Source organism: Triticum aestivum, chromosome 3A (assembly GCF_018294505.1).
Source record: "Triticum aestivum cultivar Chinese Spring chromosome 3A, IWGSC CS RefSeq v2.1, whole genome shotgun sequence".
Classification (NCBI taxonomy): Eukaryota; Viridiplantae; Streptophyta; class Magnoliopsida; order Poales; family Poaceae; genus Triticum; species Triticum aestivum.
The window spans coordinates 20,528,439-20,542,571 of record NC_057800.1 but is presented as its reverse complement, the minus strand read 5'-3'; the positions used below and the strand labels follow the sequence as shown (position 1 = coordinate 20,542,571).

The 14,133-nt window shown below is 43.5% G+C and overlaps 1 protein-coding gene across 1 annotated transcript; it reads left to right on the top strand.

The window, feature by feature from the left end:
* Nucleotides 1–92: 92 nt before the first annotated feature.
* Nucleotides 93–1,627, top strand: LOC123057627 (zinc finger protein GIS3). Its single transcript, XM_044480557.1, has one exon. It carries the CDS (start codon nucleotides 495–497, stop codon nucleotides 1,266–1,268), a length of 774 nt encoding a protein of 257 aa, XP_044336492.1. The 5' UTR covers nucleotides 93–494; the 3' UTR covers nucleotides 1,269–1,627.
* The last annotated feature ends 12,506 nt before the right edge of the window (nucleotides 1,628–14,133 follow it).

Sequence of the window (14,133 nt, the reverse complement as noted above, 5' to 3'; positions counted from 1 at the left end):
GTAGTACGTGCATAAAATAGTGCAAGTGCAAGATATGGAGCCCGGCCGATGCACAATCTAGAACTCAACAACGCTGTCTCTTGTGCTCCTGTTCACAACCACCACTGATCCCCTCTTCCCCCCTCTCTCTCTCTCACACCTTCTCTCTCTATCTCTTCTAGCAGTGGTACTACTACTACTGCTTTGCATCTGTACAGTCCTTCTCTCTCTAAAGTGCATGGGGGATATAAATAATGTTTTAGGAGAGGAGGGAGGAGCCCCTGTAGATGCGTGTGTATGTATTCAAATCATACATGCAGAGTTCTTTCACCTATATCCACTGGGAGGACTACTGTGCCTGCTTGCGCCTCCGGCTCCAGGTGTTATATATACTGCCCCTGCCCACCTGACACAGCCACAGCCCATGCACATCCGGCTTTGACGGGCAGCAGCATCTCCATCTCCTCTCTTCTCCGTCTCCTCTCTGCTCAATTCTCTCCTCCTCTAGTACGAGCATGACAAGCCCCAGGCTGAAGCTCTTCGGCTTCCACTTCTCCTCGGCGGAGGAGAACCACACCACCATGGACACGGCCGAGCACGAGGCGGCCGAGGCGGAGAAGGGCGGCTCCGACTCCTCCTCCTCGTCTACCACCACGACCACGGCCACGGCGGCGGCTGCGGCGGGCGGCGGGGGCGGCGAGGGGCGGAGGTACGAGTGCCAGTACTGCTGCCGCGAGTTCGCCAACTCGCAGGCGCTGGGCGGCCACCAGAACGCGCACAAGAAGGAGCGGCAGCAGCTCAAGCGCGCGCAGCTGCAGGCGGCCGCGGCCGCCGCGGGACGCGCGGCCGGGGGAGGCGCGCTGTACCATCGGAGCGGCGGCATGAACCCCATGGTGTCCGCCTTCGCGCAGCCGCCACACCTCCTCGGCGGCGCCGGCGACGGCGGGACGGGGCCCACCAGCTGGGTCTACTTCTCCCCGCGCGCGGCCGCGGTGGCCGGGGGCGCCCAGGGCCAGCAGTTCCACGTCTCCCACGGCTGCGTCTTCCCCTCCGGCCGCGCCACCCCGGCCTCCGCCTCGCCGGCCGTGTTCTCCTACGCGCCGACGGCCTCCTCCGCGGCCCAGGCCGCCGCGGCGCCCTACGTCGTGCAGGCCGACGTGGTGGACCACCACGGCCGGAGGCTCCACGCCGCCAGCTTCCCGAGATACCCCGGCATGGTGATGGCGCCGGAGCCGATGGCCGCGGCGCCCGAGGACGCGCTGGGGCTGGACCTGCAGCTCAGCTTGTGACGACTCCGGTCGATCGAGAGCCGCGTACACTGTTGCTCCGGTAAAAAAGGAAGGGATGAATTACCCACCCACGCACTACCACTAGTACCTGCATGCGTCCGAACCAAAGCTCGATTGATCGATCCTCGCTAGTACTACTAGGTAATTAAACTAGCTAGCGGTAGTAAGTAAAGTATAAGTAATTTTTAGCTTCCGGGCTAGCTTTGGAGTGTTAAGCCGGCCGACCGCCTTGTAACCGAACCAACTCCTCCCGTACGTTCTTGATATGATCCGAGGTCGATCGATGACGCCTTGTAAATTCTTGGTCAAACCCATGCACCCATCCATCATCCATCTCTGCCATTTGCAGTGTTGATCAATATCACCCATTTTCTTGTTCTTGTTGATGTGTTAATCGCAATCGGTACGTCCATCGACGAGGACATGTGTTTGATTTGTGAAGGATCCATTTATTTAGCAAAAAAAAAATTGTGAAGGAGAGTTCAAACAACCAAAAAACAATCAAGGATGTTCACATGCATGACAATTACGCAAGTGTATTCTAAACGGGCATGCATATGCACATCCATTTATAATCAAGGCGGCAGGCACTTGGTGATAGGTGAGTGCACCATGAGTCAGTTCCCCGCTTGTTCCATTTCCATCATGTCACCTAATAAACTTTGTTTGCCCCCTTTTAATTATGTCTGGTTGCCCTAATTGACAATCTCCTATTTCAGCATGCATGGCACACTACTACTACTAGTGCTGACCAATTAGCACCAGTAACAATCTTACTTGCTCTAGAATTAACCCAGGAGAAGGCCACTTTTGGCTGCAGTCGACAGTTACCCATATAGGCCGGCCATAACTACTCACCATCAGCTAGCAGGCACACACGTACATGTACACATGCAATATTTACCTGCATATTTTACGGATACACATGCATCACGAGCGGGCGAGCGAGTACGTGTGGGCGTGGGCGCATGGGTGATTGGACGCGACACCGCACGCAAGGCGTTGAAGAGTGCACCACCAAAGCTAGCGTGCGTGCGTGCGTGCGTGCATGGGTGATGGAACAAACCTTGTTCCGAGTGCATGCAAAAGGCGCCTGCGTGTGGCGCACCGTGCAGCGCCTCTTCGCTCCCGGCCAAACCGGCCGTGCGATATCCACTGACCCCGCCACTGCTCACCGCACCCTGCGTGTCAACCCCACAGCACGCCCTCCACTATGCAGTCACAAATTCACCATGCATGGGTGCATGCATAGGCAATTAGGCCTCCATTCCTAAATATAAGTCCTTGTAGAGATTTCAACAAATGACTACATACAAAACAAGATGAGTGAATCTATATTCTAAAATCTGTCTACATGCATCTGTATGTTGTAATCCATTTAAAATGTCTAAAAAGACTTATATTTAGTGCTCCTCCATGCACGCTCAAATTTGACTCTAATTTCTCGATTCTTGCGCTGTTACGTGTAGTGCTCATCCGGCGTGCCACTGTGCGCGCATGTGGCCGAGGCAACAGGAGTCCACGCACGCATACGCGCTGGCTAATTTTTCTACTTATGGCAACTTAGCGAGGACTCAAAGGACACCGGGTAGTGGGTACTTGTGCTGCTGCCGGTGCGGTAATCAAACACAAACGCAAACACAAACACAGACACAGTGGCTGAGAACAGCAAGTCCGGAGATTTCTTTTTATGGTAACGTCTGGCGAACGGAACCCCCTCGCACAGAGAGACTCCCAGGTCCGAACGGGCCACGTTTCGGGCTCCCATTGAGTGCCTCCGGCCACTGCCAGCTCGACACATGTCCCGCGGTCCGTGGGCTCCCATTGGCCGCCTCGACGACAGCAGCCACGACCTGGCCACGTACAAAAGGCGCGCATGGCGGCCAATAGGATCGGGTTGTGCTTTACGCTAGGGTTTTGTTTACTGCATGTGATCAGTACTAGTAGTACTGCTGCTGGTAGTACTAATGGCTAATTTGCTATCTCTTGTTAATTGGTAGGCGTCCCTAGGACCTAAACTAGGATTAATTAGTCAACATGTGCACAGTGGCAGCAAGGGGAGGAGGTGGATGATGATAGATCATCCTAAGATTCGTATCGCTTATATTAAGCGCCTTTCGCGCCCACCAGCTGTCATGCGCGGTCGCACCGCCCCCGCTTTTCCTTCTGCCCTCCCCCTTTTCTCCCGCCCCTGAGACCGTATTATAAGACACGATTGTCGGTGTTGTTCCGTGCGTATATGGTTATATTATCGGCGGTTACATGCGCATGAACCGATGTTATTGTACTCCTTCCCCGGGGTCCGCTGGTAAGTGACTGTCGTCGTAAAATTTGCATACTTACTAAACACTTGTCGCGTGTACATATATGTCATTTGTAACTATTGGTTTATCAAATCCACATCATGTAAAGATTGGGTCGGTCAAGATGGATTAGTCTCTTTAAATTAACCATGGGTCTTAGCTTTACTTGATAAACTGATGATAGATTGTATAATGCCCATTACACGTCATTGGGGGGTAGCTTAATTTACTTTGCGAAGCGTGATGAGGCGTCATTACATAAAAACAAATCTATATCTACTGCTATAATTGTACGGGAGATGCATGTACAAAGGTTTTCATAGGATGTCTCCAGACAGGCAACTAGCTTAGTTTAGTGCACAGCCCTAATTAATCAATATAACCGTGACTATCGTATGCGGATATATTAGTTTACGCGCCAGCGCCAGCTCGATCTACTTGACAAATCTATAGCTGACAAAACATCAACATATACCTGACCTCCCTCAATCTCTCTGGGTTAATTTGGTTGTCCTGATTAGTGACCAGATCAAATTAGCATTTCATTGCCAGCTTAATTGAGATGCCATCATCCCTCAACTTGGCCATTAATTTTGCATGATGTGTGAGACTGACGATTTAGGGTTGCATCATCTTGGGATCTTGTGTTGCTCGTGGGATTACTTAATTGGTGGCCCAAGTACACGTAGGTATTGAGTCTTTTGGTAAAAGGACAAGAAGCAGGTGACGCATATTGGCCCCTCTCCACTCTCTAGTGCGCATATCCAAATCCTTTTCATTTAGACCAGGCAAGTTAATCACACTTTAGTCTAGGCGGCCATTTATGTTTGTCTTTGTTTGATGACTGAAAATAGTGATAAGCTGACTAGGGTACTTGAATACATGTGGATTAGGAAGAAATTTCTAGCTAAGAAGCTAGCTAGCTGAAAGGGATGTCCACTTAATTGACACTTAATTAGCTTGTTTTGAATTACTAAAAGTACATCAACTGGTTGCCTTCTAGAATATACTCCCTCCGTTCCAAAATAATTGTCTTTCTAGCCATCTCAAATGGACTACAACATACGGATGTATGTAGACATGTTTTAGAGTGTAGATTCATTCATTTTGCTCCGTATGTAGTCACTTGTTGAAATCTCTAGAAAGACAATTATTTCGGAACGGAGGGAGTAGGATACTAATCGGCAACTTCTCAGGGTTCAAGTTTTGCCAAATTCTTGTAGTGGTTGATGTGATGGGGAAGGTGATGTAAAGCTAGAAATATTGATAAACAAAACAGATGAATATATGAGTTGCTTCGGTAGGTGTCTATCCTGATATCAACTCGGGGACTTGTCCTTTTCTTGTCCCGATTTCCTGAGGCAATTGTAATCTTTGCAGCATTGAATAATTAAGCACCCAAAGAGTATCATGTAGTCCACATGTAGGGGCTATGCTTGAGTTGGAAACGAATATGATTCTCCCGCAATTATACTACAAGAATCTTTGCACATCGGTCTGCATATTCACCAGGGCGCTTACTCCTTAAGTGTATGCTGGAATTATTGGCCAGCTTTTTGTTTATGCTTAACAAATATTCGGTGGCCTGATTTTTTTATTGCCTGCGGATTTCTTAGAATTTATTAGAAACGTGTAATTGTGGTCCAGTGAGTTGTTTGGGCTGGTCCAAGATGTTTTATGCTAATTGATTGTTTCCACTCTGAAAGCATGTGTACTGGCTTCATTAGTTTGGCATGTATTGCCACCTTGAGTTAGCACTCCTTGTCGAGACAACTTGCAATGCACGTGACCAGAAAGAGGTTGTGATCACTTTCCAAGATGCAGAAATGAACCACCTGGTACTATTTATATTAAGTTTTTCCAATCACTTTTGACATGGCTGTCATACATTAACTCCACTTTGGTACTACTAAGACATTCCTTTGTGAACCAGGACACTCAAAGAGTTAGATTCTTTTTGGACTATGCATTGTCTTGTACTATCATCTACTTTTGTTTGGACATAATTGTGGAAATGGCTAAGGTAGGTCATGGCCACTTATTCTTAGGTTAGTGTTCATACATACAATCAATTTTAGCAATCTCATAATAATACTTAGGCAGTTGCAAAGTTGGGCACTAAATAATTTATACTGGTGCAAACTAATGCATCGATAGTTGGATTATGGCCCTGTTTGGTTCGGCTGTGGATTTCTAAAAGCAGCTGCGAAAAATCTGCTATGAAAAAACAGATGTGAAAAAATGTAGTCATTTGGCAAACCAACCGATACAGCTTTTTCAGATTTTGGCCCGCAGCGAAATCAGATTTTGGAAAGCACGTCCTGGGCTGCTTCAGCTTTTGGTTTAGATTTTGGCAGCGGATTTCTGGAATCGGATTCTGCTGGGTTTGCCTTTTGGTTCAGATTCTGCTGCGCGGCAACGGAATCCATCGATAAAAGCTGAACCAAACAGGGCCTATAGCTGCATAGATGATAATTCTATGTCGTCATAATACCTAATCACAGGGGGTGCATCTATATGTAGTTCAGAGAGGTCAATAATTGATCACTACAGGTTAGAGAACATTGTTTATATTTACTCAAAAGTGGCCACCACTTTTGAAAGAAGGAGACAGAACAAACTGAATGACCACCAAGCGGACATTTGCCCCAAAGGTTTCCTTGAACCATACTTTGTTAAGTAGGACACCCAACCACTCGACTAGAAGCAATGAGCTGATGAACCATCATATTTCCCAACAAACTGCCTATGCTGATACCCTTACCACAAGGCATCTAGAATAATTATTATTTTTCACCCCCTAGGAGTAAAGGCTAAAGAACTAACGCTAGCTAGAAAAATAAATTAATTTTTTTGGCCTGCTGAGGCTCCCCATGTGAGTCACCATCACCAAGATGTCCCAACTACAAACAAGATCTCAAAAGGGGAGATTTGAAAACACTTTTGCCATGATCTCACTCGAGTCCCTTGATGTAGTTTTATGTCAAGAAACCTTATCCTAAATGGGACGTGGTTAGATTGTGGGTCCTAGCCGGCCTCTTGTTGTTTTCTTCTAGCTAGGGCTCCTCAACTTGATTGTTATGCGCCGAAAGATGGCAGCTTGTGTGTGGTTTTGGACGACTCAAATATGCTATAAATTAATTGTGTGTTTGTATATTTATGTGGTGTTGGAGCATATCCCAATTTCGGGCAAGCATCTGAGTTGTCATGCATCCTCCAGTGGAGCCTCGCTCGGACAAGATTAATTAAGAAAACACATCAACATGTGGTGGCCATAAAGGCATGGAATAATCACTGTTATTAGCTTAAGAGAATTGGTGTGCTTGCAACAGTAACTTGTAGTAGAACACAAGATTTTCATGGGAAATTATTTCCTCAGGGCCTGGGGAGTTGAATTGTGCTAGAACAGTAAAGACAAGTCATGGATCTCAAGACATCTAACAGTGCACTAGCTAGAGGATATGGATGGATTTCCATTAGAGAAAGGAAACCAACTTTGCTTCATGCTGAGGAGTTGATCAGTCCCCCTCTTTTAGGGGTCCCAGTTGAGCTACTAGCACATATAGTCCCCATGGATAGCTAGCTTGTCTAGAAGGGAAGCAATGGAGTCAATGTCTTGTCTCCCTTTGGCATCATGTCAAAGACCTTAGGGCATCATCATGTTGTACTTAAGTACCCTCCTACTCCTACTCCCTCCTCCCTCTTTTCAATTTGTCATGGTGGTGTGTGGTGTGGCCCGCCCCTCCCCTGTGGTGTTGGTGTTGGTGTTGGTGTAGGTGTGCATGGCACCAAGCCACCAACCAGTGAGAATTCAACAGGTAGTGCCAAGGTTTTAGTAGCCCTAGGAGTGAGTGCCATGATTAGAAGGAAGATGCCATGCTTAGGCTGACACACACACACACACACACACACATATATATATATTGACATGCGAAATGAAAAAGCGCCATGCCCCCTTGGTGGACTCCTGATCATTTGGTCTGATGAAAGAAAGCTCGCCCGCTTTATTGGTATCTGTACTTTGCATCCTGTCACTTATTTGCCCCGTTTTTCTGGTACCGCTACATGCCCCCAATTCCTCCCCCTTTTCCACAATGGCTCAGCTCAACTTCAGCTCAAGTGGTGGGTTTTGTGCCGTGTGATTGGCTGCAGGGAGTACTTGATGCATGAATGGTCACCCATCCGATACAACATCCTTTCCCCTTTCCCTGCTCACTGAATTGATCGGCATGTTGTAGTAGTAGTAGTATTTCACTTTCACATTAACATTAACATTCACACCCTGTAAAAATACCACACTTGGTTGATTTTGCTGGTGATGTGCCAGGTGTGAAGCTTGACCTACTTTCAGTTGGCCAAGCACTCTGAGGCTGCAGACGGTGCACTCCACCCAGCTGGCGCATCCAGGATTTCACTAGTTAACTTGTTGCACTGACTGCCTTATGATCACAATTTTAACAGACCTACGGCAGATAATTTGTGGCCATTGTGGTTTATCTTGGTTTAGCTGCGATGCTCTTGGTGAGCTCGCCTTTATGTTGTTGAAGACTTAACAACTTTATTGAACCTATTGTTATTTATTGAGGTGGCTGTATGCATCTTTCTGATGCAGAGGCCGGAGAGTTCCTCCTTTTCGAAAAAAAAAGATAATTAACCTGCCTAGCTAGCCAGGCCTCAGATCTTCAGGCTTGCTTAATGTAGCGCATACATGCATGGTTAATCAGTAGTAGTGCTCTAGTTGTGTGGCTTAATCACTCACTCATCAGACGGGTCCAAGCTAACTGTAGCTAGCTAGCTAGGTCTCTGCTCTGCTCGTTAAGCCACAAAGGAAGTACATTAGTGCTCTAGTTTCGAGGCTTAATCACTTTCAGATCGGTCCAAACTAACTGTAGCTAGGTAGTAGCTAGCTTGGCTCATTGAGCCGGCCCAAAGGCATCATCTTCTTGTTGAGATGCTTTCTACCGTACGGAGAGCTTAGCAGCCTACGCGTTGTATAATGTCATTTGTGGAGTAAGTGACAGTGCTAATTTGGCGGGACTAGTAGCTAAGCTAGCTAGCTAGCGCGCTGTTGATTGCCACTGCTTGCATGTGGAAGCTAGCTTGGTAGCCGTAGGTCTGTTAGTCGTGGCTCGCAGTCATGAGGCGTCAAGTTAATTCAACCGATCTAAAGACTCTAAAGCGCTTGTCGGGGCTAGCTAGGGTAAGTACTCTACTGGCCGCCGCTGCTAGGCATCAGCCCATCGGTCGATCAGCTGGGTGGTTGAGTTACTTGCAAGGCGGAGGCGGAGACGGAGGAGGAGGAGGACTGGGATCGTCGATCGGATTGATCGGGGTGACGCGAGAAAGATGTTGCCGGGAGGTCGATGCTGCACCAGCACGAGCGGCAACAGTGAGATCGAAAGGTGAAAAGAAGAGGGTGGGGAGATGGATTGAGGTGACGAGGAATCAGCTGTCGGTCGTGTTTGATTCCGTCCAGATCTAGCGATGGCGCGTGTTCGCTCTGACGGCGCGTGTTCACTGATCGATCGGCCGCCTGCACTGTTGTGGTACAAGAATACAAGATGCAGGAGACGTTAGAAACTACCGAGTATTTATTTTAGTTGTTTTTTTGAGAATTTCGTGATTTTAGTTGTTTGCAGCAGAGATCCGAAATCACTAGTTAAGGAGTACTTGTTGCAAAGATCACTTCAACTCCCCAGGTTGCGACAAATGACGCACATGCGGCGCGCCACTTGTCGCAACCTGGTAGTTTTTCCTTTTTTGTAGATCCGTTTATTCAAAACGTTTTATCTCAAACCGTGCGTCTAAATCTCAAACCGTTTTCACTGTTGAATTCCTCGCGTTGAGATTTTCAAAACTAGATTCCATGTTGATAGATTTTGACGAACTTTTTTTTTTCATGAAAAAAGGGACAAAAAACCAAACTGGAAGCACAGGTTTTTTCCCTTTTCGAAAGAGCCACGCTCGTGCCTCTCACAAAATCACAACCGTGCCTCTCGCGAAAGGAAAAAAAGCGAAAACGCGTGTTCTTTCTGTTTCCGAGGAGGCACGGCTGTGACTCTCGCGAAAGCATACCCGTGCCTCTCGCGGAAGCAAAACTGTGACTCTCGCAAAAGGAAAAAAAATAGAAAACACGTTTTTTTCGTTTCCGAGATGCACGGCCGTGACTCTCGCGAAAGCACAACCGTGCCTCTCCTGGAAGGAAAAAAAAGAAAATGCGTGTTTTTTTCCGTTTCCGAGGAGGCACGACCGTGACTCTCGCGAAAGCATACCCGTGCCTCTCGCGAAAGGAAAAAAAATAAAAAACGTGTTTTTTTCGTTTCCGAGATGCACGGCCGTGACTCTCGCGAAAGCACAACCGTGCCTCTCGCGGAAGCAAACCCGTGACTCTCGCGAAAGAAAGAAACATAAAGCGTTTTTTTCTGTTTCTGAGAGGCATGGCCGTGACTCTCGCGAAAGCACAACCGTGCCTCTCGCGAAAGCAAATCCGTGACTCTCGCTAAAGGAAAAAAAATAAAAAACGCGTTTTTTTTCGTTTCTGAGAGGCACGGCTGTGACTCTCGCGAAAGCAAAATCGTGCCTCTCGTGAAAACAAAACCATGACTCCCGTGAAAGGAAAATAAAAGAAAACGCATTTTTTTGGGCAAAGAATTTCTTTTTGTCGAAAAGCTAAGGAAGACCGATGAAAAACCAGAATGTCGAAAAACCCTGAAAAAAATCCGTTTAAATAGCCGAAAACACGTGCGGAAAAATAAAAAAACAAAATCCAAAGGAAGCTTCCAAAGCGCGACATGTGGCAAATGACTGAGAGCACGCCAATTAATGCTGATCGTTGCAAAGCTCCCGAAGGAGTGCTCGTTAACTAGTGGTTTCTGCAGAGACCGAGCTAAGCTATAATTGTCTGGGTGAGATGTCCTCACGGGCCAGTCACCCGAGGCCTTGTTTCCTGGAACCCTCTCAACAAGCGAGCGTCGGGGAGCGCGGCGCCTATATCTTGCTTACAGCGAGTTGTATTGCACGGTCGCCTGAAGGAAATTCGAGTCGCGTTTAAGCTGGGCCGACCCAATTCTCATCGCTCGCTTGCACGGTGGTCTAGTTTTTTTTTCTGGTTTTCTTCTTCCTTTTGTGTTCTTTTGTTTTCTTTTCGGTTTCCATTGTATCTTCATGTTTTTTGGGGGGTTTTCTTTTCTTTTTTCACCCTTTTTTTGTTTCTTTCACGTTTTTTGGGTTTTTTTTCTATGCATTCACCATTTTTCTTTGTTCCTTACACAGTTTCACTAGTATTTAACTTTTCTTTCTTCTTTTTCTTTGACTCTTTTCTTTTTCTTTTTCAGTTTTTATTGCTTTTCTTCGTTTTTCTTTTGTAATTTTTTTTGTATGCATCAGGAACATTTTTCACATACATGTCTAACATTTTCTAAATACATGATTAACTTTTTTGATATCTAATAGTTTCCATAAACATTGGACATATTTTCTATACAGACATTTTTATATACAAATTTAACATGTTGAAAATGCATGACTAACATTTTTTAAAAACATATTTTTTATGCCTACAATTTCCAAATAAAATCTACACTTTTTTCAAACATCAGGTATATTTTCTATATACGTGTTTAAGATTTTTCCAAATACATAATTAGCATTATTTTAATCACACATGTCATGACGTCTACTTTTTCCATATATAGTTTACACCTTTTGTATACATCAGAAACATTTTACGTATACACATTTAACATTTTCCAAATACATGATTACCACTTTTGAAATATTTTATATATTTTTTCCATACACATATTACATTTTTTGTATACGTTGGAATTTTTATATAAAAAATTAATATTTTCAAAACCCATGATTATTTTAAAAAGAAAACTTAACTTTTTATGTCTATGTTTTCAAACATATTGTACATTTTTCGTATACATCAAAATAATTTACACATTTAACATTTTTCAAATGTTTTATGTAAAGTGTAATTCGTAATATTTATATTTAAAACAGAACACACAAAAAGTGGGAAAACATTGGAACACTTGAAAAAGGGTACATATTTAAAAATTTGGGTCGCCTAGTTGAACATTTTTTTAATTTGTAAAAAAACACTTGAAAAGGAGTACATATTTAAAATTTGGGTAACCTAGCTGAACATTTCTTGAATTTGTAAAAAAAACACTTGAAAAAAGGTACATATTTAAAAATTTGTAACATTTCTTAAAATATGAACATTTTAGAATTGCTAAACATTTTTTAAAATGCAAAAAAGTTGGTGAACATAAATTGAATCCGAGAACAAATTTTAAAATAAAGAACAATTTTTGAAAACGTGATATTTTTAATTGGCGAACAAAAATTGCAAACAGAAATAATTCTTCAAAAATTCAGAACAAAATCTTGACACTGGGAACAATTTGAATAACCCAGACAATTCTATAAAGGAGAATTTTTTGTATATATAAACAAAAAATATAAATGCAGACATTTTTCTATAGCTTCGTACATTTTGTAAAACATGAAATTTTTTGGTAAAACATGATTTTTTTTTGAAACACAAACATTTTTTGAAATTGTGAACAAATGTTGAAAACAAGATCATTTCTTGAAATTCCAAAAATTATTTGAAATTTTCAAACAAAAAAAACATGAAATAGAAAAATAAAAAACAAAGAGAAATACAAATAGTACGAAAAAGAAACAGGAACCATGTAGAAGATCCCGAAACCTAACCCGCTGGGAACCCTCTAGAAGATTGCTAAAATCAAATAGAAAATGGCGCATGGGAGAAGGATCAAACGAGGAACCTCCTGTTCCGGGGTACAACACGCTAACCAGTACGCCACTTAGGCACATCTGATAGCTTAGATAGTTTCCACTCTTTTCTTGTTTCCTTTTACCTTTTTCCATTTTTTTATTCTTTTTAATATTTTTCTTCCTTACATGATGAATTCTTTTCAAATTTGTGAACTCTTATCAAGCCGGTGGATTTTTTTCCTTTTTCATGAACTTCTATCAAATTCGATGAAATTTGAAACAGTTCATAAATCTGGAAAAAAGTTGACCGGATGTGAAAATAGTTCACAAATATGAAAAACGTTAATCCGATTTGAAAAGAGTTCTTTGAATTTAAAAAAACAGTTCATCACATTTGAAAAAAGTTCATAAATTTTGAAAATAGTTCATAAAACTTGGAAAAGGTTCATCAAATTTGAAAAAAAGTTCAGCAAATTTGTAAAAAGAGTTCATCGAAATATAAAAAGAGTTCATGAAATTTGAAAACACATTACCAACTTAGGAAAGTTCCTTGATTTTGAAAAAAGTTCATCCTTTTTTTTATGAAAACACAAAATGGAAAATCATCAATTTGGAAAAAATGAATTTTAAAAAACACGTATTTAAAAAAGAAAAAGAAAAGAAAAACTAAATAAAAACTGCCCCGGAAATGACAACGAACCGGGAAAAACTCGGACTAGAGAGATGGACCAAAGGGGCCGGCCCACGAAGAGAAGGTGGGGTGCACGTTTGGTCTCTTAGCAACGCTAAAAGGATCAAGATGGACCAAAGGGGGCGGGGTGAATAGGGACAAATATAATTTTTTTTGTTGACTATTAGCAAGTTTAGGCAATGCAGAATATAAAGGAGTGTTTAAAAAATAGCTATCGTGAGATAAACAATCATATATGATTAATGCAAGGTTAAATGATCAAAGTAAATCACAAGTAAAAAACTAGGGTTAGGTATAACCAAAAGACGAGGATGTGTCATAATGTTCACTTCCTTAGAGGGAAGCTAGTCATCATTGGAGAGTTGTGTGTTACCATGAAGGCTCGCACTATTCTTCTTGATATAACACCACGAAGGTGATTCTCAACCATTAGTGGTAGACCATGAGGCGGCCTTGAAACCTTCATAAACGACGGGGAAGATCACAAATTGATTTATCATCAGGCACTCCAACCTTCAAGAGTAGCAAGATCCACCAAGGATACAAGGGGAACAAATTTTGATTTGGTAGAAACTTAAATAGGGCACTTCTCTTTCACTCCCCAAAATATCAATAAATTTGAGCGGAAAGGGAAGGGAAGTGAGAGAGAATGTAATCGTCCCCTTCTTCATGGGGAAGAATATGACCTTCTCTTCGTGGGCCGGCCCATTAGCGATTTTGCCGACCTACTGCTATAGGATTTTGTGAGCTGTTTTTTTCTTCTCATAACTGGGTAGCATGGTACTGAAAGTTTTTTGCCGGGCCACTGCTAGAGAATTTGTTGAGCTGTTTTTTTTTCAAAACTAGCTACTGTGCCACTAAAATGTTCCAGAATTTACAAAATGATCCAGATTTTTTTAAATATTCAAGGATTTTTAAATATTCATGAGTTTTTAAAAACGTTCTGAAATTTAAAAATAGGATTTGCCGTATAGCACCTCCCCCATCATCACTGGAGGAGGGTGGGCTTGATGGGCCCCCAGTCCATCCTGAGATTTTGGACTGGCTTGTAGACAAATGGAAAGTAGATATGTGTGCCGGGATTAAAAGGCCCAACAAACAAACGCACGGATTG

What these genes read in the sequence shown, in the direction of transcription:
- LOC123057627 (XM_044480557.1), top strand. Translation starts at nt 495, where the DNA reads ATGACAAGCCCCAGGCTGAAGCTCTTCGGCTTCCACTTCTCCTCGGCG.